The sequence below is a fragment of the Entelurus aequoreus genome, linkage group LG13 (genome assembly GCF_033978785.1).
Source record: "Entelurus aequoreus isolate RoL-2023_Sb linkage group LG13, RoL_Eaeq_v1.1, whole genome shotgun sequence".
In the NCBI taxonomy this organism is placed as follows: Eukaryota; Metazoa; Chordata; class Actinopteri; order Syngnathiformes; family Syngnathidae; genus Entelurus; species Entelurus aequoreus.
In genome coordinates, this window is record NC_084743.1 from 4,885,643 (window position 1) to 4,910,055 (window position 24,413).

A 24,413-nucleotide genomic window follows, 5' to 3' on the forward strand; every position below is an offset into this window, starting at 1 on the left:
TACAAACCTATTTCAAGTAAAATTCCCCAAACATTTGTGAGCTGTATTTAAGTGCTTCGTACACAAATATATTCACAAAGATGAACATTTTTAAGACTAAGACATTTAGAACCACTTAAAACTTAATAAGCTTTGTCAGACTTTGTTTTGCCATAAGGCTAGTCTGTGGTAAAGCTAGAGAAAAACGACAAAGATTGTCTTTCTATGAGAAGAGCACCCTTATGAAGAAGAAGTCTCACTTTTGTCACCATCCTTAACAACACATTTATTTATTGACAACTATGAACTCATTTCAACTTTTGAAAACACAACAGTCTTTGACCAGAAGACAATCATGTTAGTGTGAATATAAGTGGTCATTAATAAATATATGCTGCACAACACAGTCTTTGACCAGAAGACAATCATGTTAGTGTGAATATAAGTGGTCATTAATAAATATATGCTGCACAACACAGTCTTTGACCAGAAGACAACCATGTTAGTGTGAATATAAGTGGTCATTAATAAATATATGCTGCACAACTAAACACAAACACACCATTAGCGATTAATGTTCTTCTTAAGGTTTATAAATGTTTTTATGATATTGGGCTTACTTATCTTTCAGATTTGTTTTTACTCTACGAACCCTCACGGACCTTATTAGGCACTTATCTGCTAATTATCCCAAAAGGTCAGGACACAAAGTGACAGAATGGCACCCTTTGTGCAGTTCTGGCCTCAGTCCATGGAACAGCTGGCTGGAGAACCTCAGGCCTGCAGAGAATGTTCTCCTTTTTGAGAGCAGGCTCAAGACCCATCTTTTTCATTTGGCTTTTACGTAATATTTATTATTTTATCGAATATATATATATATATATATATATATATATATATATATATATATATATATGTAAAAGCCAAATCTTTTTGACTTGGCTTTTACATAATATTTATTATTTTTTTCAAATATATATATATATATATATATATATATATATATATATATATATATATATATATATATATATATATATATATATATATATATATAATATTTTTTTTGGTTCTACATAATATTTATTATTTTATCAAATAATATATGTATATATATATATATATATATATATATGTATATATCTACATAATACTTATTTTATCGAATAATATATGTACCGTAATTTCCGGACTATAAGCCGCACCTGACTATAAGCCGCACCAGCTAAATTTAGGGGAAAATACAGATTGCTCCATATATAAGCCGCACCCGACTATAAGCCGCAGGGTTTTGATGTGTAATTACCGTAGTATATAGGGGTTCCTGCTACCACGGAGGGGATTGTCGGGACAGAGATGACTGTTTGGGAACGCAAAGCGTCCCATTTATTAACAATAAATCTTTCAATCATTCAATCAAACTTTCACATCTTTGACATGGCGAACAGCATTCGTGCAGAGTACAAATAAAACAACGGTGCAAAGTAATACAAAGTGCTCGCCTGTACGTTATCAAAATGACCAGCCTACCGGTATATGAAAAGTCAGTCTTTAATCATTGTGTTATCGTCTTCCTCCTGCGTACTAAAACCACCGAAATCCTCTTCGTCGGTGTCGGAGAAGAACAGGCCGTAAATAAGCCGCACCCTTGTATAAGCCGCAGGGACCAGAACGAGGGGAAAAAGTAGCGGCTTATAGTCCGGAAATTACGGTATATGTAAAAGCCAAATCTTTTTGATTTGGCTTTTACATAATATTTATTATTTTATCGAATAATATATATCTATATATATAATATATATATAATTTATATATATATATATATTTTTTTGGACTTCTACATAATATTTATTATTTTATCGAATAATATATATATATATATATATATATATATATATATATATATATATATATATATATATATATATATATATATATATATCTATATATGTATACATAAATATACATATATAGATAAATATATATATATTTTTTAATATATATATATATATATATATATATATATATATATATATATATCTACATATCTACAAAATATTTATTATTTTATCGAATAATATATGTATATATATATATTATTCGATAAAATAATAAATATTATGTAAAAGCCAAATCAAAAAGATGTATGTATGTATGTATGTACAGTATGTATGTATGTGTATATATGTATGTATGTATGTGTATATGTATGTATGTATGTATGTGTATATATATATCCATCCATCCATTTTCTACCGCTTGTCCCTATCGGGTTCACGGGGGGTGCTGGAGCCTATCTCAGCTTCATTCGGGCGGAAGGCGGGGTGCACTCTGGACAAGTCGCCGCCTCTTCGCAATGTACGTACAAAACCCAAAACCAGTAAAGTTATCACGTTGTGTAAATGGTAAATACAAAGAGAATAAAATGATTTCAAAATCCTTTTTAATTTATATTCAATTGAATAAACTGCAGTTTTTACATTAGAGCTTTTATTCATGTTCACACTGAGAAACTTCATTTTGTTTTGGCAAGTAATCATGAACTTAGATTTTAATGGCAGCAACACATTGCAAAAAAGGCATTGTTACCAGTGTGTTACATGGCCTTTCCTTTTAACAACACTCAGTAAAGGTTTGGGAAGTGAGGAGACACATTTTTGAAGTGGAATTATTTCCCATTCTTGCTTGATGTACAGCTTAAGTTGTTCAACAGTCTCCCTTCTCATATTTTAGCCTTCACACATTGTCAATGTCTGGACTACAGGCAGGCCAGTCTAGTACCAGCACTCTTTTACTATGAAGCCATGCTGTTGTTTTTATGTCTGTAAAGCACTTTGTGTTGCATTTCTTTTGGAGAAATATCACCATAGAGATAAATACATCCTCAAACATTTGTGTGCACGTGCAACACTTAGAACTTTCAGCATATCAGTATGTGGAAATACATTTTGGAATGGATTAAGCAAAGAAGTCCAACATTGCACTAATATGATTTAGTTGAAGGAACTGTTCAAACAAAGAAGAAGAATTATGATAAATGTCTCCAACTGACTTTCATTTCATTGGCCGAATCACAACTGATGAACTATTAATGAAAACAACTGTTGTGTTCAGAATTCATGGACGTGTACAAAGTGAGAAAACAGGAAGTAAATACACATGTTAGCAACTGCCGTGAAGTAGAAAGGGACATTTTGTAAGAACAACAAAAGAAAGAAAAGGTGTATAATACTTCTAGAAACTTAATAGATGTTGTAAAACCAACCTAAGCTGCCGGCCGACCCACACTGTGCTACTAAACACTCATCTTTCTTCAATTGATTAGTGACTGTAATGATATTTACGTAGCTGATGTCGCTATCAGCGCGCCGCCTACACGCCACCTTCTGTGTGTGCTAGCGAGCTGTGCTGAACTTGGCAGAGACACACCTGGCACAGAACTATTTGCAAAACATGATTCAGTCCTCAGGTCAGGGAAAGTCTTCAACACGCTGCTGTTGCATGTACATTGTGGTCTATATTAGACTCAGTACATTGTGGTCTATATTAGACTTCTCTGCTGGCCTAACATCAATCATGATCATAAATAAATATAAACCCCGTTTCCATATGAGTTGGGAAATGGTGTTAGATGTAAATATAAACGGAATACAATAATTTGCAATTCCTTTTCAAGCCATATTCAGTTGAATATGCTACAAAGACAACATATTTGATGTTCAAACTCATAAACTTTATTTTTTTTGGTGCAAATAATCATTAACTTTAGAATTTGATGGCAGCAACACGTGACAAAGAAGTTGGGAAAGGTGGCAATAAATACTGATAAAGTTGAGGAATGCTCATCAAACACTTATTTGGAACATCCCACAGGTGTGCAGGCTAATTGGGAACAGGTGGGTGCCATGATTGGGTATAAAAGTAGATTCCATGAAATGCTCAGTCATTCACAAACAAGGACGGGGCGAGGGTCACCACTTTGTCAACAAATGCCTGAGTAAATTGTTGAACAGTTTAAGAACAACCTTTCTCAAGCAGCTATTGCAAGGAATTTAGGGATTTCACCATCTACGCTCCGTAATATCATCAAAGGGTTCAGAGAATGTGGAGAAATCACTGCACGTAAGCAGCTAAGCCCGTGACCTTCCATCCCTCAGGCTGTACTGCATCAACAAGCCACATCAGTGTGTAAAGGATATCACCACATGGGCTCAGGAACACTTCAGAAAGCCACTGTCAGTAACTACAGTTGGTCGCTACATCTGTAAGTGCAAGTTAAAACTCTCCTATGCAAGGCGAAAACCATTTATCAACAACACCCAGAAACGCCGTCGGCTTGGCTGGGCCTGAGCTCATCTAAGATGGACTGATGCAAAGTGGAAAAGTGTTCTGTGGTCTGACGAGTCCACATTTCAAATTGTTTTTTGGAAACTGTGGTTGTTGTGTCCTCCGGACCAAAGAGGAAAAGAACCATCCGGATTGTTCTAGGCGCAAAGTGTAAAAGGCAGCATGTGTGATGGTATGGGGGTGTATTAGTGCCCAAGACATGGGTAACTTACACATGTGTGATGGTATGGGAGTGTATTAGTGGCCAAGACATGGGTAACTTACACATCTGTGAAGGCACCATTAATGCTGAAAGGTACATACAGCTTTTGGAGCAACATATGTTGCCATCCAAGCAACGTTACCATGGACGCCCCTGCTTATTTCAGCAAGACAATGCCAAGCCACGTGTTACATCAACGTGGCTTCATAGTAAAAGAGTGCGGGTACTAGACTGGCCTGCCTGTAGTCCAGACCTGTCTCCCATTGAAAATGTGTGGCACCTAAAATAGCAGAAGGGAGACTGAACAACTTAAGCTGTACATCAAGCAAGAATGGGAAAGAATTCCACTTCAAAAAGTCAAATAAAGAAAGAGGAGTGCAATCTTTTGGCAGAGCGTGGTGCAAGACTGTACAGAGAGTACAGTGGCCGCGTCTCTCCTCAAAATTGAGTCCAAATGTAATTCTGTCTCTGTTTGATTCTTTCCTTCTTGTCTTGTTTAATAAATGTCACCAGTGTTTGAACCTGACAGTCCCCATGCCTAAGTGCTTGATTTGATACACCAAGTGATTAGGACGCCTGATTCTCGTCATTTGGATGGGTGGCCTAATACTTTTGGCGTGAGGACAAAATGAATAGCAAAATAAGCGATGTGTAATATCCGTGGGTGAGGAAGCCTTCACTAAACATCGGTGTCGGTGCATTTAAATGGCGTGTAAGCGCTCCCACGCCGACTGGCGCACGAAGCGCTGCCCACAGCTTGGCACTTCCATGGTCTGTTGTTTTCTGTCCTCCCCTCGCCGTGACCCCGCCACCCTAAGCCTCCTCCTATAAATGATGCTGGAGTACTCTCAGCAGGGGGTTAAGCCCAGAATATCCTCCATTCTAGCGACCTACAGGAATCCAAGTGGAGTGGGGCGGTGAAGTCGCCCGAATCATGAGAGTGTCACGCTTTGTTTTCTCCCCGCGCGCTTCGAGTAATGATCGCATGCGCCGTGTGACGCAGCGCAAACACAACACGGGGGCAGAGAGAGAGAGAGAAGCAATCGATTTCCATCCGACTTGGTGAACAGGGAAAATAAACGTTTGGAGGAGTTGTGTTTTTGTAAGGCCCCGAGGGGAGTGAACAACGTAGAGCAGCACCCGGGGGGGGGGGGGGGGGGCTTGTTTACCATCCATGAACAGGAACCCAGATAAGTGACAAGATGGGCCAAACGCAAGGAGAAACTACACATACTGAGAGTGCAAGTCAAGAAAAGACGTTTTGGAGCTTACACGCACAAACATTTGCCACTAAAAATAGGCAGCACATGCACGGATACAAATGGTAACCCTTTCATCGCATTTTGCTCCCAAAATAAATCCATCCAAAGTTGTATCGTACGTTTGAAATACTGAAATCATAACCATAACCAAATGGACAAGTGTTTGTGAAAGTGATTGACTGTCATTGATACAGAGGGGGGCGGGGCTTCAGTTGCTCACTACACGGAATAAACAAAGTCAGTAAATGCCGTTTTTTCCCCCGCCACCTTAAAACCCGGCGCGAACTGCACTGAGCAATACTAAACAACAAATCGGCGACAAAGTTGCCATCCAAACAATACCCCGTTTGTTGACAAGGATATACAGCTGTGGAAGCACAGTCAATCTATTTATTAAGCGGAGGTAACACAAAACCAGTGACAGATTCAAAATAGCAGCCGTCGGATCCGACAAACCACCGCTGCTAGCCTGCTAAGCTAACAAAACAGCTCAAGTGACTGAGGGTGGATTCGCTGACGTCACTAGGAAACAGGCGCACACACACTCCTCGTATGTATGTCCTATAATAATGTTTGTGTATGTCCTATAACAATGTTTATTGTGTGTATGTCCTATAATAATGTACATTGTTTATATGTCCTATAATAATGTTTATTGTGTGTATGTCCTATAATAATGTTTATTGTGTGTATGTCCTATAATAATGTTTGTGTATGTCCTATAACAATGTTTATTGTGTGTATGTCCTATTATAATGTACATTGTTTATATGTCCTATAATAATGTTTATTGTGTGTATGTCCTATAATAATGTTTATTGTGTGTATGTCCTATAATAATGTTTGTGTATGTCCTATAACAATGTTTATTGTGTGCACGTCCTATAATAATGTTTATTGTGTGCACGTCCTATCATAATGTTTATTGTGTGTATGTCCTATAATAATGTTTATTGTGTGCACGTCCTATAATAATGTTTATTGTGTGCAAGTGCTATAATAATGTTTATTGTGTGCACGTCCTATAATAATGTTTATTGTGTGCACGTCCTATAATAATGTTTATTGTGTGCACGTGCTATAATAATGTTTATTGTGTGCAACATTTGAAATGAAGGCATGGTGAGACACTGCATGGTGTTGCTCAGTTACAAGCCACCTTGCTTCCATATCTGCTTTCTTCCCAGGATAAAAGTGAGCAAATATGGAATGCATGATTTATTGATATTGATGAGGTGTCCATGGCGATACATGCTGATATGCTTGGATGTCCCTTTCATCCTCACAGCTGTGCGGCACATATATACAGTATACAGTATATATATCTCCTCTGGGGAAGCTCTTGTTCTCCCGGTGACACACCACAGACATAAAGAGCACAGCTCATTCATATTGGCAGCATATGGAGCATCATATGGGGGCGAGGGAGCATCATATGGGGGCGAGGGTGCATCATATGGGGGCGAGGGTGCATCATATGCGGGCGAGGGAGCATCATATGGGGGCGAGGGAGCATCATATGGGGGCGAGGGTGCATCATATGGGGGCGAGGGAGCATCATATGGGGGCGAGGGAGCATCATATGGGGGCGAGGGTGCATCATATGGGGGCGAGGGAGCATCATATGGGGGCGAGGGTGCATCATATGCGGGCGAGGGAGCATCATATGGGGGCGAGGGAGCATCATATGGGGGCGAGGGTGCATCATATGGGGGCGAGGGTGCATCATATGGGGGCGAGGGGGCATCATATGGGGGCGAGGGAGCATCATATGGGGGCGAGGGTGCATCATATACGGGCGAGGGAGCATCATATGGGGGCGAGGGAGCATCATATGGGGGCGAGGGTGCATCATATAGGGGCGAGGGAGCATCATATGGGGGCGAGGGAGCATCATATAGGGGCGAGGGTGCATCATATAGGGGCGAGGGTGCATCATATGGGGGCGAGGGAGCATCATATGGGGGCGAGGGAGCGTCATATGGGGGCGAGGGAGCGTCATATGGGGGCGAGGGTGCATAATATGGGGGCGAGGGTGCATCATATGGGGGCGAGGGTGCATCATATAGGGGCGATGGAGCATCATATGGGGGAGAGGGAGCATCATATGGGGGCGAGGGAGCATCATATGGGGGCGAGGGAGCATCATATAAAGGCGAGGGTGCATCATATGGGGGCGAGGGAGCATCATATGGGGGCGAGGGTGCATAATATGGGGGCGAGGGTGCATCATATGGGGGCGAGGGTGCATCATATGCGGGCGAGGGAGCATCATATGGGGGCGAGGGAGCATCATATGGGGGCGAGGGTGCATCATATAGGGGCGAGGGAGCATCATATGGGGGCGAGGGTGCATCATTGGGGGCGAGGGAGCATCATATGGGGGCGAGGGAGCATCATATGGGGGCGAGGGAGCATCATATGGGGGCGAGGGTGCATCATATGGGGGCGAGGGAGCATCATATGGGGGCGAGGGTGCATCATATGCGGGCGAGGGAGCATCATATGGGGGCGAGGGAGCATCATATGGGGGCGAGGGTGCATCATATGGGGGCGAGGGAGCATCATATGGGGGCGAGGGTGCATCATATGGGGGCGAGGGAGCATCATATGGGGGCGAGGGTGCATCATATACGGGCGAGGGAGCATCATATGGGGGCGAGGGAGCATCATATGGGGGCGAGGGTGCATCATATAGGGGCGAGGGAGCATCATATGGGGGCGAGGGAGCATCATATAGGGGCGAGGGTGCATCATATAGGGGCGAGGGTGCATCATATGGGGGCGAGGGAGCATCATATGGGGGCGAGGGAGCATCATATGGGGGCGAGGGAGCGTCATATGGGGGCGAGGGTGCATAATATGGGGGCGAGGGTGCATCATATGGGGGCGAGGGTGCATCATATAGGGGCGATGGAGCATCATATGGGGGAGAGGGAGCATCATATGGGGGCGAGGGAGCATCATATGGGGGCGAGGGAGCATCATATAAAGGCGAGGGTGCCTCATATGGGGGCGAGGGAGCATCATATGGGGGCGAGGGAGCATCATATGGGGGCGAGGGTGCATCATATAGGGGCGAGGGAGCATCATATGGGGGCGAGGGAGCATCATATAGGGGCGAGGGTGCATCATATAGGGGCGAGGGTGCATCATATGGGGGCGAGGGAGCATCATATGGGGGCAAGGGAGCATCATATGGGGGCGAGGGAGCGTCATATGGGGGCGAGGGTGCATAATATGGGGGCGAGGGTGCATCATATGGGGGCGAGGGTGCATCATATAGGGGCGATGGAGCATCATATGGGGGAGAGGGAGCATCATATGGGGGCGAGGGAGCATCATATGGGGGCGAGGGAGCATCATATAAAGGCGAGGGTGCCTCATATGGGGGCGAGGGAGCATCATATGGGGGCGAGGGTGCATCATATGGGGGCGAGGGTGCATCATATGCGGGCGAGGGAGCATCATATGGGGGCGAGGGAGCATCATATGGGGGCGAGGGTGCATCATATAGGGGCGAGGGAGCATCATATGGGGGCGAGGGAGCATCATATAGGGGTGAGGGTGCATCATATAGGGGCGAGGGTGCATCATATGGGGGCGAGGGAGCATCATATGGGGGAGAGGGAGCATCATATGGGGGCGAGGGAGCGTCATATGGGGGCGAGGGAGCGTCATATGGGGGCGAGGGTGCATCATATGGGGGAGAGGGAGCATCATATAGGGGTGAGGGAGCATCATATGGGGGCGAGGGAGCATCATATGGGGGCGAGGGAGCATCATATGGGGGTGAGGGAGCATCATATGGGGGCGAGGGAGCATCATATGGGGGTGAGGGAGCATCATATGGGGGTGAGGGAGCATCATATGGGGGCGAAGGAGTATCATATGGGGGCGAGGGAGCATCATATGAGGGCGAAGGAGCGCCACCTGACATTGACCAGGATATAAATCCCTCCATCACTTCCTGCCAGCTTCATCTTCCAACAGATGGCTGGATGAACCTTCAAGCCTCGCCCTGTTGCTATTTGTCTCAGTGTAGCGTCATGGAGGCAAAGTGGGGGCGACCCTGAAGATGTTATTTTAGGTGTTGTGGCAGCAGGAAAAGGTTTAACAAAGACTCCTACGGAACAAAAAGATATTTCTCTCTGACATTGTTGCTCACCTCTTTTATCTCATCAGGTGGTGGGTGGATGGGAGAAGAGCGAGGAAGCGTCGTCATCTCCTCCTGCGCCTCCACACAGCTCTGCTGGTCTCCTGGAAACAAGAAGACAGAAGAAGTGTCGACAACAACTGGGTGTGCTTGGTAGCGGCACAGTCGGCCATCTTGTCATTTCCTGGTGAAACTTGACACCACTCAACTATGAGGGCAGCAGCATCGTGTCAGCTCAGCACATTTCTCTCGCCTTTTGTGGGTTCTTGGTGGTTTTGTTGTAGTATCTGTTAGTCTACAAAATAACATGTCGTCGCCCCCCCCCCCATTTGGTGGAAGTTTACCATATTTTCCAGACTAAAAAGTGCACCGGTATATAAGCCGCACCCACTAAATTTGAGAAAAATAAATATATTTCCGTATATTACCCGCATTGGACTGTAAGTGGCAGATATATATGTTGTCAACTGAGTTATTTACACAGAAATATTCTGTAAATGTTTATTTACATACCTTAATTGTTTCCAAATGAAGCAATGTAGTATCTGTTAGTCTACAAAATAACATGTCCCCCCCCATTTGGTGGAAGTTTACCATATTTTCCAGACTAAAAAGTGCACCGGTATATAAGCCGCACCCTCTAAATTTGAGAAAAAATAAATATATTTCCGTATATTACCCGCATTGGACTATAAGTGGCAGATATATACGTTGTCAAATGAGTTATTTACACAGAAATATTCTGTAAATGTTTATTTACATACCTTAATTGTTTCCAAATGAAGCAACGTAGTATCTGTTAGTCTACAAAATAACATGTTTCCCCTTCCCCCCCCATTTGGTGGAAGTTTACCATATTTTCCAGACTAAAAAGTGCACCGGTATATAAGCCGCACCCACTACATTTAAAATATATATATATATATTTCCGTATATTACCCGCATTGGACTATAAGTGGCAGATATATACGTTGTCAAATGAGTTATTTACACAAAAAGATTCTGTAAATGTTTATTTACATACCTTAATTGTTTCCAAATGAAGCAACGTAGTATCTGTTAGTCTACAAAATAACATGTTTTTGTTCCCCATTTGGTGGAAGTTTACCATATTTTCCAGACTAAAAAGCGCACCGGTATACAAGCCGCACCCACTAAATTTAAAATATATATATATATTTCCTTATATTACCTGCATTGGACTATAAGTCGCAGATATATATGTTGTCAAATGAGTTATTTACACAAAAAGATTCTGTAAATGTTTATTTACATACCTTAATTGTTTCCAAATGAAGCAACGTAGTATCTGTTAGTCTACAAAATAACATGTTTCCCCTTCCCCCCCCCATTTGGTGGAAGTTTACCATATTTTCCAGACTATAAAGCGCACCGGTATATAAGCGCACCCACTAAATTTGAGAAAAAATAAATATATTTCCGTTTATTACCCGCATTAGACTATATATATTTTATTTTATTTTTATTTTGTCATAAAAAAATACAATCATGTGTGCTTACGGACTGTATCCCTGCTGACCGTATTGATCTATATTGATATATAATGTAGGTGCACTAATTGTAAGTGTCAATTGTGTTTTTTATGTTGATTTAATAAAAATTAAAACTAAAATAAAAACGTTTTTTTATTTTTTTTATTTCTTGTGCAGCCCGGTACCAATCGATCCATGGACCGGTGGTTGGGGACCACTGCTCTACAGTGTCTCCTTCCAGCTGCTCCTGCGTTTGCAGCTTCTCTATATTTTCATGGATAAATGTTTGTATGTTACCTCCTTATGGACTGATCCGCCACAGTAAGGCGCAGACTGGCAGCACTACGCGCCGACTGCTTCACCAAGTTATCTCGCTACACGTTCTGTCACCTTTTTGATGATTTCTTTCTTTAATTCCATGAACATCCTCTACTTCTCCCCGTGCTTGGAAGAAGTCAGCTCGGTGTTGTTGACAACCCTCATGTTCCTGTTCCTGTTTCTGTTTTTGTTCCTGTTCCTGCACCACCAGCCAGCAGCCTGCCTTCACTGTAAGAAGATTGTCTTTTAGATGAGGTGTGATATATAAGGCAGCATCTGTCCTTCACAGAGGGGCGGAGACATTTCCCACAACATGATTACATTTCCACAGCAACATGTTTTTGCAGGCTTCTTGTCAATGACAGTCATCATCTTTTTTGTTCCACCTTTTTTTTTTCTTTAGTGTCTATGTCCAGTGCTGCTCTCACTACTTTGTGTAGGGAGGACATGAATATATATATATATATATATATATATATATATATATATATATATATATATATATATATATATATATATATATATATATATATATATATTATTTTTTATAAGACTCAGTTTATATATACACATATATAAATATATATATATACACATATATATATATATATATATATATATATATATATATATATATATATATATATATATATATATATATATATATATATATATATATATATATATATACATATATATATATAATTTTTTATAAGACTCAGTTTATATATACATATATATATATACATATATATACATATATATATATATATATATATATATATATATATATATATATATATATATATATATATATATATATATATAATTTTTTATAAGCCTCAGTTTTTCGCCATTCTTATTCAGCCTAACTGTAAATCCGTTCATAATTATCAAAACTCAATTGAATAAATTATAATATTAATAATAAACAGTGTTTTTTTTTGTTTTTAATAAGAATACTTTTTTTTTTTTTTTTAAACACGATTTTAGGCCATTTCCATGCAACATGAATTGTAATTTATGTACATTTATGACGATTCTAAATTGATTCATAAATTTCAAAAATCCATTTCAAAAATGTGTTTTACATGATTTATTATTTAAATATGTTTTTAGGCCATTTACATGCAACCAGAATCATGATTTGTATTTATCCTAATTCCAAATCGATTCATAATGTTCATAAATCGCTACATTTTTTATTTATTCATTTCTAAGAATGATACAAAAGAAACTAATTTTTAGGCCAACTACATGCAACCAGAATTGCAATTCTTATTTTTCTTGATTCTAAATCGATTCATAATTTTCAAAACTCAATTTAAAAAAATAATACTAATAAAAAAAACAACAACCATTTTTTGTTTGATTTTTTAGAGTAATCCAATTTTTTTTTAAATTCGGTTTTAAGCCATCTCCATGCAACTGGAATCACAATTCTTATTAATCACGATTTTTAGGGCCATCTACATGCAATCAGAATCATGATTCTTATTCATCCTGATTCTAAATTGGTTCATAATTGTGAAAACTCAATTAAAAAACCCAACTAATTAAAAATACATTTAAAACATTTTAAAGTTTGTTTTTTTATCAAAATAAATTTTTTTAAAGTCGTTTTCAGGCCATTTTCAGGCAACCTCAATCACAATTCTTATTCTTTTTGGATTCTAAATCGATTCATAATCCTCATAAATCAATAAAATCAATAAAAAAATAAAAAAATAAAAAATAAATAAAAACATTTATAAGAATAATTTTTAAAAACAGGTTTTTAGGCCATCTACATGCAATCAGAATCATGGTTCTTATTCATCCTGATTTTAAATTGGTTCATAATTGTCAAAACTCAATAAAAAAACTAATTAAAAATAAATTTTAAACATTTTAAAGTTGTTTTTTTTAAATACAAATCTAGTTTTTAAAAGTCGTTTTTAGGCCATTTCCAGGCAACCTGAATCACAATTCTTATTCTTCTTAGATTCTAAATCGATTCATAATTCTCATCAATCGATAAAAAATAAACATTAATAAGAATTTTTTTTTTTTAAACAGGTTTTTAGGCCATCTACACGCAATCAGAATCATGATTCTTATTCATTCTGATTCTAAATTGGTTCATAATTTTCAAAACTCAATTAAAAAAAATAAAACTAGTAAAAAAATAATGTTTTTTTTTTTTTTTTTTAATAAAATTAAATTTTTAAAAGCTGTTTTTAGGCCATTTCCAAATTACAATTCGTATTCTTCTTCATTTTAAATCAACTCATAATTTTCATAACTAAAAAAAAAAATATATATATATATATATTGTCATTAAAAAAAATTCTTATAAAAATCAGTTTTTAAAAAAATCTCCATGCAACCAGAATCGTGATTCCTATTGATCCCGATTTTAAATCGATTCGTCATTTTCAAAACTAAAAAAAAAAAAAAAAAAAAATGATAATAATAAATGTTGTTTTTGTTAGTTGGGGGTGTGTGAGACGTGAAGGTCCACAGAGAAGGAAGACGTGACCAAGGACTAAGGACGCCACACAATAGCACAATGGAACAGGAAGAACACGCACAAAGTGGTCTTTTGGAAGTAGACCGCCAAATAAAAGGTTCCACAAACACCAACTGGTGTTTGTTTGTTTGTTTTGCAGGAGAGTGGACCTTCGTGATTGGTCCACTCAGCCCAGCCCAAAGAAGGCAAGCGTGACAATATTAGTCATTTCATGCCAAAAACAAGAATAGTGGGTCATGCTCACCCCCCCTTCACATCATAAATCCATGCATGCACACACTTTTCCCTGTCACCCCCCCCCCTCCTCCTCACACACACACACACACACACACACACACACACACACACACACACACACACACACACACACACACACACACACACACACACACACGCAAGCATGCATCATTATACACTTGCCCACACAGCATAGCGTGCCGGAAACAGACTCAATAGATGCCAAGCTCCCTGCAGGCTCAGTGCCCTAAAACATGGACGCACCTTCCCAAATTAGTTCCATTTGTTGTCGCTCACTACTAAACACACGCTCGTTATCCTCGTCTCAAACCTGCGGTGTCCAAAGTGCGGCTAATATTACAATATTTATCATTCTCATAAATCAATTAAAAATCAATCAATAAAAAATGAATAAAAACATTTATAAGAATAATAAAAAAAAACATGTTTTTAGGCCATCTACATGAAATCAGAATCATGATTCTTATTCATCCTGATTCTAAATTGGTTCATCATTTTCAAAACTCAATTTAAAAAAAACAACTAATTAAAAATAAATTAAAAACATGTTAAGCTTGTTTTTTTTAATAAATATCTATTTTTTAAAAGTCGTTTTTAAGCCATTTCCAGGCAACCTGAATCACAATTCTGATTCTTCTCGTTTCAAATTGATGGATAATAATCATAAATAAAAAATAATGAATAATAAATAAAAAATAAATAAAAACATTTATAAGAATCATTTTTAAAAACAGGTTTTTAGGCCATTTACATGCAATCAGAATCATGATTCTTATTCATCCTGATTCTAAATTGGTTCATAATTGTCAAAACTCAATTTAAAAAAATAAGACTAATTAAAAAAAAAAAATTTTTTATTTTAAGTTAGTTTTTTTTATAAGAATCTATTTTTAAAAGTTGTTTATAGGCCATTTCCAGGCAACCTGAATCGCAATTCTTATTCTTCTTGATTCTAAATCGATTCATAATTTTCATAAATAATTTTTTTTTAAATAATAATAAATAAATAAAAACATTTATAAGAATAACTTTTAAAAACAGGTTTTTAGGCCATCTACATGCAATCAGAATCATGATTCTTATTCATCCTGATTCTAAACTGGTTCATAATTGTCAAAACTTTATTAAAAAAAACAACTACTTAAAAATAAATTTAAAACATTTTAAAGTTTTTTTTTAAATAAAAATAATTTATTTTTAAAAGTCGTTTTTAGGCCATTTCCAGGCAACCTGAATCACAATTCATATTCTTCTTGATTTTAAATCGATTCATAATTCTCATAAATCAATAAAAAATTTATCAATGAAAAATAAATAAAAACATTTATAAGAATAATTTTAAAAAACAGGTTTTTAGGCCATCTACATGCAATCAGAATCATGATTCTTATTCATCCTGATTCTAAATTGGTTCATCATTTTGAAAACTCAATTTAAAAAATAAAACTAATTAAAAAAAAATTTTATTTTTTATTTTAAGTTACTTTTTTTTATGAAAATCTATTTTTAAAAGCCGTTTATAGGCCATTTCCAGGCAACCTGAATCGCAATTCATATTCTTCTTGATTATAAACCGATTCATAATTCTCATAAATAGAATCATTTTTAAAAACACGTTTTTTAGGCCATCTACATGCAATCAGAATCATGATTCTTATTCATCCCGATTCTAAATTGGTTCATAAATGTCAAAACTCAATAAAAAAAAAAAATAAATAAAAATAAATGTAAAATATTTTTAAGTTTAAAAAAAAAATAAAAATCTATTTTTAAAAGCTGTTTCTAAGCCATTTCCACAATCCTCATAAATTAATTTAAAAAATAATAATAATAAATAAATAAAAAAAATTATAAGAATAACTTTAAAAAACAGGTTTTTAGGCCATCTACATGCAATCAGAATCATGATTCTTATTCATCATGATTCTAAATTAGTTCATAATTGTCAAAACTTAATTTAAAAAAAACCAACTAATTAAAAATAAATTTAAAACATTTTAAAGTTTGTTTTTTTATTAAAAAAAATAAAAATTTTAAAGTCGTTTTTAAGCAATTTCCAGGCAACCTGAATCGCAATTCATATTCTTCTTTAATCTAAATCGATTTATAATTCTCATAAATCAATAAAAAATGTATCAATAAAAAATAAATAAAAACATTTATAAGAATCATTTTAAAAAACAGGTTTTTAGGCCATCTACATGCAATCAGAATCATGATTCTTATTCATCCTGATTCTAAATTGGTTCATCATTTTCAAAACTCAATTTTAAAAAAAACAACTAATTAAAAACAAATTTTAAACATTTTTAAGTTTCAAAAAAAAAAAAAAAAATCTATTTTTTAAAAGTAATTTGTAAGGTATTTCCAGGCAACCTGAATCACAATTCTTATTCTTCTTGGATTCTAAACCGATTCATGCTAACAGCAGCATGTACCATGCTAATGTTAGTATGCCAGAATGCTAACATCAGCATGCTAACAGTTAGCGTTTAGCAAGTATCAAGTTAAAGGACTCTGAGGTGTTTGGCTGCAAAATTGGATTAAAAAAGTTTGCATGCTAATGTTAGCGATGCTGCCTGAAGCTGAGCCTGTCAGTGACCATGATACTGAACATTAGCATGTGCTAACAGTTAGCATGTGTCAAATACCAACTTATGAAACTGAGGCGTTCAACAGCAAAATTGTCCAAAAAGGTTACCATGCTAATGTTAGTATGCCAGAAGGCTAACATCAGCATGCTAACAGTTAGCGTTTAGCAAGTATCAAGTTAAAGGACTCTGAGGTGTTCGGCTGCAAAATTGGATTAAAAAAAAGTTAGCATGCTAATGTTAACGTGTGTCAAGTACCGAGTTATATGACTCAGATGTTTGGCTGTAAAGTTAGCAGGCTAGAATGCAAACCTTAGCATGCTAACAGTTAGCATGTGTCAAGTACCAAGTCATTTGACTAAGTGGTGTTCAGCCGCAATCGAGGCTGAAAAAGTTAGCATGCCGACATTAGCAAACCTTAGCATGCTAACAGTTAGCATGTGTCAAGTACCAAGTCATATGCCTCTGAGGTGTTCAGCTGTTAAATTAGGCTAAAAACAGATAGCGTTCTAATGTTAGTATAATAGGATGCTAACATTATCATGCTAACAATAAAAATGTCTGAGGCGTTTTGCTGCAAAATTAGCCAAAAGAGTTGGCATGGTAACAGTTAGCATGTGTAAAGTACCAGATGATATGAGTCTGAGGTGTTAAACTTCAAAATTGGCTTTAAAAAAATAAAAGTTAGCATGCTAATGTTAATAATGCTGAGCCAATCAGGAGCCAGGACACTGAAGAGTGCCATCTAACGGCCAATGCTACTTGATATTCTTATTTTTACTTCATTTAGACGTTTTGGTGCTTGAAAAGTCTTCATTCTCCCGCAGAGACAAAGACCAGGAGAGTTCACGGAAAGGTCCGGTCTTCCCCTCGCCCTCCTCGCCACGGCAGGGCGCGAGGTCTGATTGTGGTCTTTGTCCCGCTGCGGGGGGAGGGGGGGGGACAAAGCACGCGATGTTGGCGAGACGCCAGTGGGCGTGGCCAGTCTGCACTCGCTGACCAAGGGCTTTCAAATCTCTCCCGCTTCGCCGCTACCAAAGGTGGCGTTTACCCACATATTTTGCCACCATCGACCCTCTGGAAGCCCTGCAGGAATGTAATTCCACATTACGTCTCAGACACTACATGTAGTACTACACCTAGTAGTACACGTAGTAGTACACATAGTACTACACATAGTAGTACACGCAGTAGTACACACAGTAGTACAGGTAGTAGTACACGCAGTAGTACACCTAGTAGTACACGTAGTAGTACACATAGTACTACACATAGTAGTACACGCAGTAGTACACACAGTAGTACAGGTAGTAGTACACGCAGTAGTACACCTAGTAGTACACGTAGTAGTACACATAGTACTACACATAGTAGTACACGCAGTAGTACACACAGTAGTACAGGTAGTAGTACACGCAGTAGTACACATAGTAGTACACGTAGTAGTACACGCAGTAGTACACGTAGTAGAAGTAGTCGCACATGCAAGCAAAACAGACTAATGTTATTTGGAGGAATTATTAAAATAAAACATGTCATTTATTGGCCACCAAGCTGAGGAAATGCACAAGCCAAACCTAAAGGCTAACGTTAGCGTGCTATCAGTTAGCATATGTCAAGTACCCTAACCCTAACCCTAACCCTGCAAAATTGGATTAAAAAAAGTTGGCATGCTAGTGTTAGCATACTGACATTAGCATGTGTCAAGTACTAAGTTATATGGCTCTCAGGTGGTCGGCTGCGAAATTGGATTAAAAAAAGTTGGCATACTGACATTAGCATGTGTCAAGTACTAAGTTATATGACTCTCAGGTGGTCGGCTGCAAAATTGGGTTAAAAAAAGTTGGCATGCTAGTGTTAGCATGTGTCAAATACTAAGTTATATGACTCTCAGGTGGTCGGCTGCAAAATTGGATTAAAAAAAGTTGGCATGCTAGTGTTAGCATGTGTCAAATACTAAGTTATATGACTCTCAGGTGGTCGGCTGCAAAATTGGGTTAAAAAGTCAGCATGCTAATGTTAGCATGTGTCAAATACTAAGTTATATGGCTCTCAGGTGGTCGGCTGCAAAATTGGATTAAAAAAAGTTGGCATGCTAGTGTTAGCATAGTGACATTAGCATGTGTCAAGTACTAAGTTATATGGCTCTCAGGTGGTCGGCTGCAAAATTGGATTAAAAAAAGTTGGCATGCTAATGTTAGCATGTGTCACGTACTAAGTTATTTGACTCTCAGGTGGTCGGCTGCAAAATTGGGTTAAAAAGTCAGCATGCTAATGTTAGCATGTGTCAAGTACTAAGTTATATGGCTCTCAGGTGGTCGGCTGCAAAATTGGATTAAAAAAAGTTGGCATTCTAGTGTTAGCATACTGACATTAGCATGTGTCAAGTACTAAGTTATATGGCTCTCAGGTGGTCGGCTGCGAAATTGGATTAAAAAAAGTTGGCATGCTAATGTTAGCATGTGTCAAGTACTGAGTTATATGGCTCTCAGGTGGTCGGCTGCAAAATTGGATTAAAAAAAGTTGGCATGCTAGTGTTAGCATACTGACATTAGCATGTGTCAAGTACTAAGTTATATGGCTCTCAGGTGGTCAGCTGAAAAATTGGATTAAAAAAAGCCAGCATGCTAATGTTAGCATGTGTCAAGTACCAACTCATAACTCTCTGAGGTGTTTGGCTGCAAAATGAGCTGGAAAGGTTAGTATGCTAGAATGCTAACCTTAGCATGCTAACAGTTAGCATGTGTCAAGTACCAGGTTATATGACTCTGAGGTGTTCGGCTGCAAAAATTGGATGTAAAGAAAAGTTAGCATGCTAGTGTTAGCATACTGACATTAGCATGTGTCAAGTAGTAAGTTATTGGGCTCTCAGGTGGTCGGCTGCGAAATTGGGTTAAAAAAGTTAGCATGCTAATGTTAGCATGTGTCAAGTACCAATTCATAACTCTCTGAGGTGTTTGGCTGCAAAATGAGCTGAAAAGGTTAGTATGCTAGAATGCTAACCTTAGCATGCTAACAGTTAGCATGTGTCAAGTAGTAAGTTATAGGGCTCTCAGGTGGTCGGCTGCGAAATTGGGTTAAAAAAGTCAGCATGCTAATGTTAGCATGTGTCAAGTACCAACTCATAACTCTCTGAGGTGTTTGGCTGCAAAATGAGCTGAAAAGGTTAGTGTGCTAAAATGCTAACCTTAGCATGCTAACAGTTAGCATGTGTCAAGTACCAGGTTAAATGACTCTGAGGAATTCGGCTGTAAAATTGACTGAAAAAGTTAGCGCACTACTTGACACATGCTAACAGCTAGCGTGTATCAAGTACCAAGTTAAATGACTGTGAGGTGTTCAGTTGCGAAATTGGATTAAAAAGTTAGCATGCTAATGTTAGCATGTGTCAAGTATCAAGTCATATGACTGAGATGACTCGGACTAAAAAGTCAACATGCTAGTGTTAGTGTACTTTTTATTTAATTAGAAACTGTCTTTGCACAAAAAAATACTAATGAATCAACATCAATATTGTTGACATATTAAGGCTCCAATTAGTTCACATCACATATTTGACTCTGAAAGTTTTTCAGGGAGAAAATATTGCATATTTTGTCTTTTTGCCGTAAAAAAACATGAAAATAGATCTGAAGTTGATTTAGAGATGCTTTGAAAAAGTGTTTTAACCCTTCTGAGCAAAGGGTGGCTATTTTGAAGAAACTAGAATATAAAACATGTTTTCAGTTATTTTTTTGTCAAGTACATAACTCCACATGTGTTCATTCATAGTTTTGGTGTGACTATCTACAATCTAAATAGTCATGGAAATAAAGAAAACACATTGAATGAGAAGGTAAAATAATAATAATGAATTACATTTGAAACGCACTTTACATTAGTTAAAATCTCAAAGTGCTACAAAATATTAAAAAAATAAAAATAGAAAGTTAGAATATATAAAATAAATTTTAAATAGAAACGAAAACATGCAAAACAGTAGATAAACTCTAGATCAAACAGAAACATAGATACAAATAGAAATAAAAGCATGAAAGCACTGGATAAAACAGATAAGCAGTGTATTTAAAAACAAGAAGGCAGAGAAATGAGATAAAAGCAGTGCCAAAAAGATGGCTTTTTAGTCCCTTCTTAAAACGGTGCACCGACTATGGTGCTCTAAGATGGTCGGTGTGTCCAAACTTTAGGCCTGGACTGTATATTTGACATCCATAGTTACCAGAATGTACACTTTTAATCCCATGTTTACATCTCATTGTGCAACATGGGGATGTTTTAGGGAACTGAATGTGATCTCTGGAAGGGGTACACATGACTTCCAAAGCAGGACCACCACCCAGACATGCAATACTACCACGTAGCACCACCCAGACATACAATACTGCCACATAGCACCACCCAGACATACAATACTACCACATAGAACCACCAAGACATACAATACTACCACATAGCACCACAATACTACCACATAGCACCACCCAGACATACAATACTACCACATAGCACCACCCAGACATACAATACTACCACATAGCACCACAATACTACCACATACCACCCAGACATACAATACTACCACATAGCACCACAATACTACCACATAGCACCACCCAGACATACAATACTACCACATAGCACCACCCAGACATACAATACTACCACATAGCACCACAATACTACCACATAGCACCACCCAGACATACAATACTACCACATAGCACCACCCAGACATACAATACTACCACATAGCACCACAATACTACCACATAGCACCACCCAGACATACAATACTACCACATAGCACCACCCAGACATACAATACTACCACATAGCACCACAATACTACCACATAGCACCACCCAGACATACAATACTACCACATAGCACCAACCAGACATACAATACTACCACATAGCACCACAATACTACCACATAGCACCACCCAGACATACAATACTAACACATAGCACAGGGGGCGGCAACCCAAAATGTTGAAAGAGCCATATTGGACCAAAAATACAAAAACAAATCTGTCTGGAGCCGCAACAAATTAGAAGATATTACATACATATAGTGTGTCATGAGATATACATTGAATTAAGAGGACTTAAAGGAAACTAAATGAGCTCAAATATAGCTACAAATGAGGCATAATGATGCAATATGTACATATAGCTAGCCTAAATAGCATGTTAGCATCGATTAGCTTGCAGTCATGCAGTGACCAAATATGTCTGATTAGCACTCCACACAAGTCAATAACATCAACAAAACTCACCTTTGTGTATTCACGCACAACGTTAAAGGTTTGGTGGACAAAATGAGACAGAAAAAGAAGTGTCATAAAACACGTCCTAGAAAGTCGGAGAAAGTTATACACTAAGGTGAGTTCAAGGACCGCCAAAATTAGTAGGACAAAACGGCGCTCGCCAAATACTCGAATCAGTGAAGCATGTTTAATACAAACAGTGTGCTTTATAACAATTAGGGAGGTTTGTGTCATGTTTGTCCTCCTACAGAAACCATATTAAAACAAACTTTTTTTTTTCCCCCCCTCATCTTTTTCCATTTTTCATACATTTTTGAAAAAGCTTCAGAGAGCCACTAGGGCGGCGCTAAAGAGCCGCATGCGGCTCTAGAGCCGCGGGTTGCCGACCCCTGACATAGCACCACCCAGACATGCAATACTACCACATAGCACCACCCAGACATGCAATACTACCACATAGCACCACCCAGACATACAATACTACCACATAGCACCACAATACTACCACATAGCACCACCCAGACATGCAATACTACCACATAGCACCACCCAGACATGCAATACTACCACATAGCACCACCCAGACATGCAATACTACCACATAGCACCACCCAGACATACAATACTACCACATAGCACCACAATACTATCACATAGCGCCACCCAGACATACAATACTACCACATAGCACCACAATACTACCACATAGCACCACCCAGACATACAATACTACCACATAGCACCACCCAGACATACAATACTACCACATAGCACCACCCAGACATACAATACTACCACATAGCACCACAATACTACCACATAGCACCACCCAGACATACAATACTACCACATAGCACCACCCAGACATACAATACTACCACATAGCACCAACCAGACATACAATACTACCACATAGCACCACCCAGACATACAATACTACCACATAGCACCACAATACTACCACATAGCACCACCCAGACATACAATACTACCACATAGCACCACAATACTACCACATAGCACCACCCAGACATACAATACTACCACATAGCACCACCCAGACATACAATACTACCACATAGCACCACCCAGACATACAATACTACCACATAGCACCACAATACTACCACATAGCACCACCCAGACATACAATACTACCACATAGCACCACCCAGACATACAATACTACCACATAGCACCAACCAGACATACAATACTACCACATAGCACCACCCAGACATACAATACTACCACATAGCACCACAATACTACCACATAGCACCACCCAGACATACAATACTACCACATAGCACCACAATACTACCACATAGCACCACCCAGACATACAATACTACCACATAGCACCACAATACTACCACATAGCACCACCCAGACATACAATACTACCACATAGCACCAACCAGACATACAATACTACCACATAGCACCACCCAGACATACAATACTACCACATAGCACCACCCAGACATACAATACTACCACATAGCACCACAATACTACCACATAGCACCACCCAGACATACAATACTACCACATAGCACCACAATACTACCACATAGCACCACAATACTACCACATAGCACCACCCAGACATACAATACTACCACATAGCACCACCCAGACATACAATACTACCACATAGCACCACAATACTACCACATAGCACCACAATACTACCACATAGCACCACCCAGACATACAATACTACCACATAGCACCAACCAGACATACAATACTACCACATAGCACCACCCAGACATACAATACTACCACATAGCACCACCCAGACATACAATACTACCACATAGCACCACAATACTACCACATAGCACCACCCAGACATACAATACTACCACATAGCACCACAATACTACCACATAGCACCACAATACTACCACATAGCACCACCCAGACATACAATACTACCACATAGCACCACCCAGACATGCAATACTACCACATAGCACCACAATACTACCACATAGCACCACAATACTACCAC

The 24,413-nt window shown here is 38.5% G+C and overlaps 1 protein-coding gene across 3 annotated transcripts in view; it reads right to left on the reverse strand.

The window, feature by feature from the left end:
- LOC133663719 (basic-leucine zipper transcription factor A-like) overlaps positions 1-24,413 on the reverse strand; it is a 75,829-nt gene that overhangs the window by 43,661 nt on the left and 7,755 nt on the right. The window contains exons 1-3 of one of the 3 annotated variants that reach the window (XR_009828395.1): positions 22,400-22,477; positions 11,830-11,985; positions 9,959-10,050 (exon numbers count right to left, since the gene is read on the reverse strand). Coding sequence is in view for 2 of the 3 variants with exons in the window: in XM_062068403.1 (XP_061924387.1) it covers positions 9,827-9,862; positions 9,959-10,050; positions 11,830-11,985 (284 nt within the window). In the remaining variant the exon portion in view is untranslated. Of the gene's footprint in view, positions 1-9,684; positions 9,863-9,958; positions 10,051-11,829; positions 11,986-22,399; positions 22,478-24,413 lie in introns of those variants that run through there. The other 2 variants (XM_062068403.1, XM_062068402.1) reach the window with 2 other exon arrangements.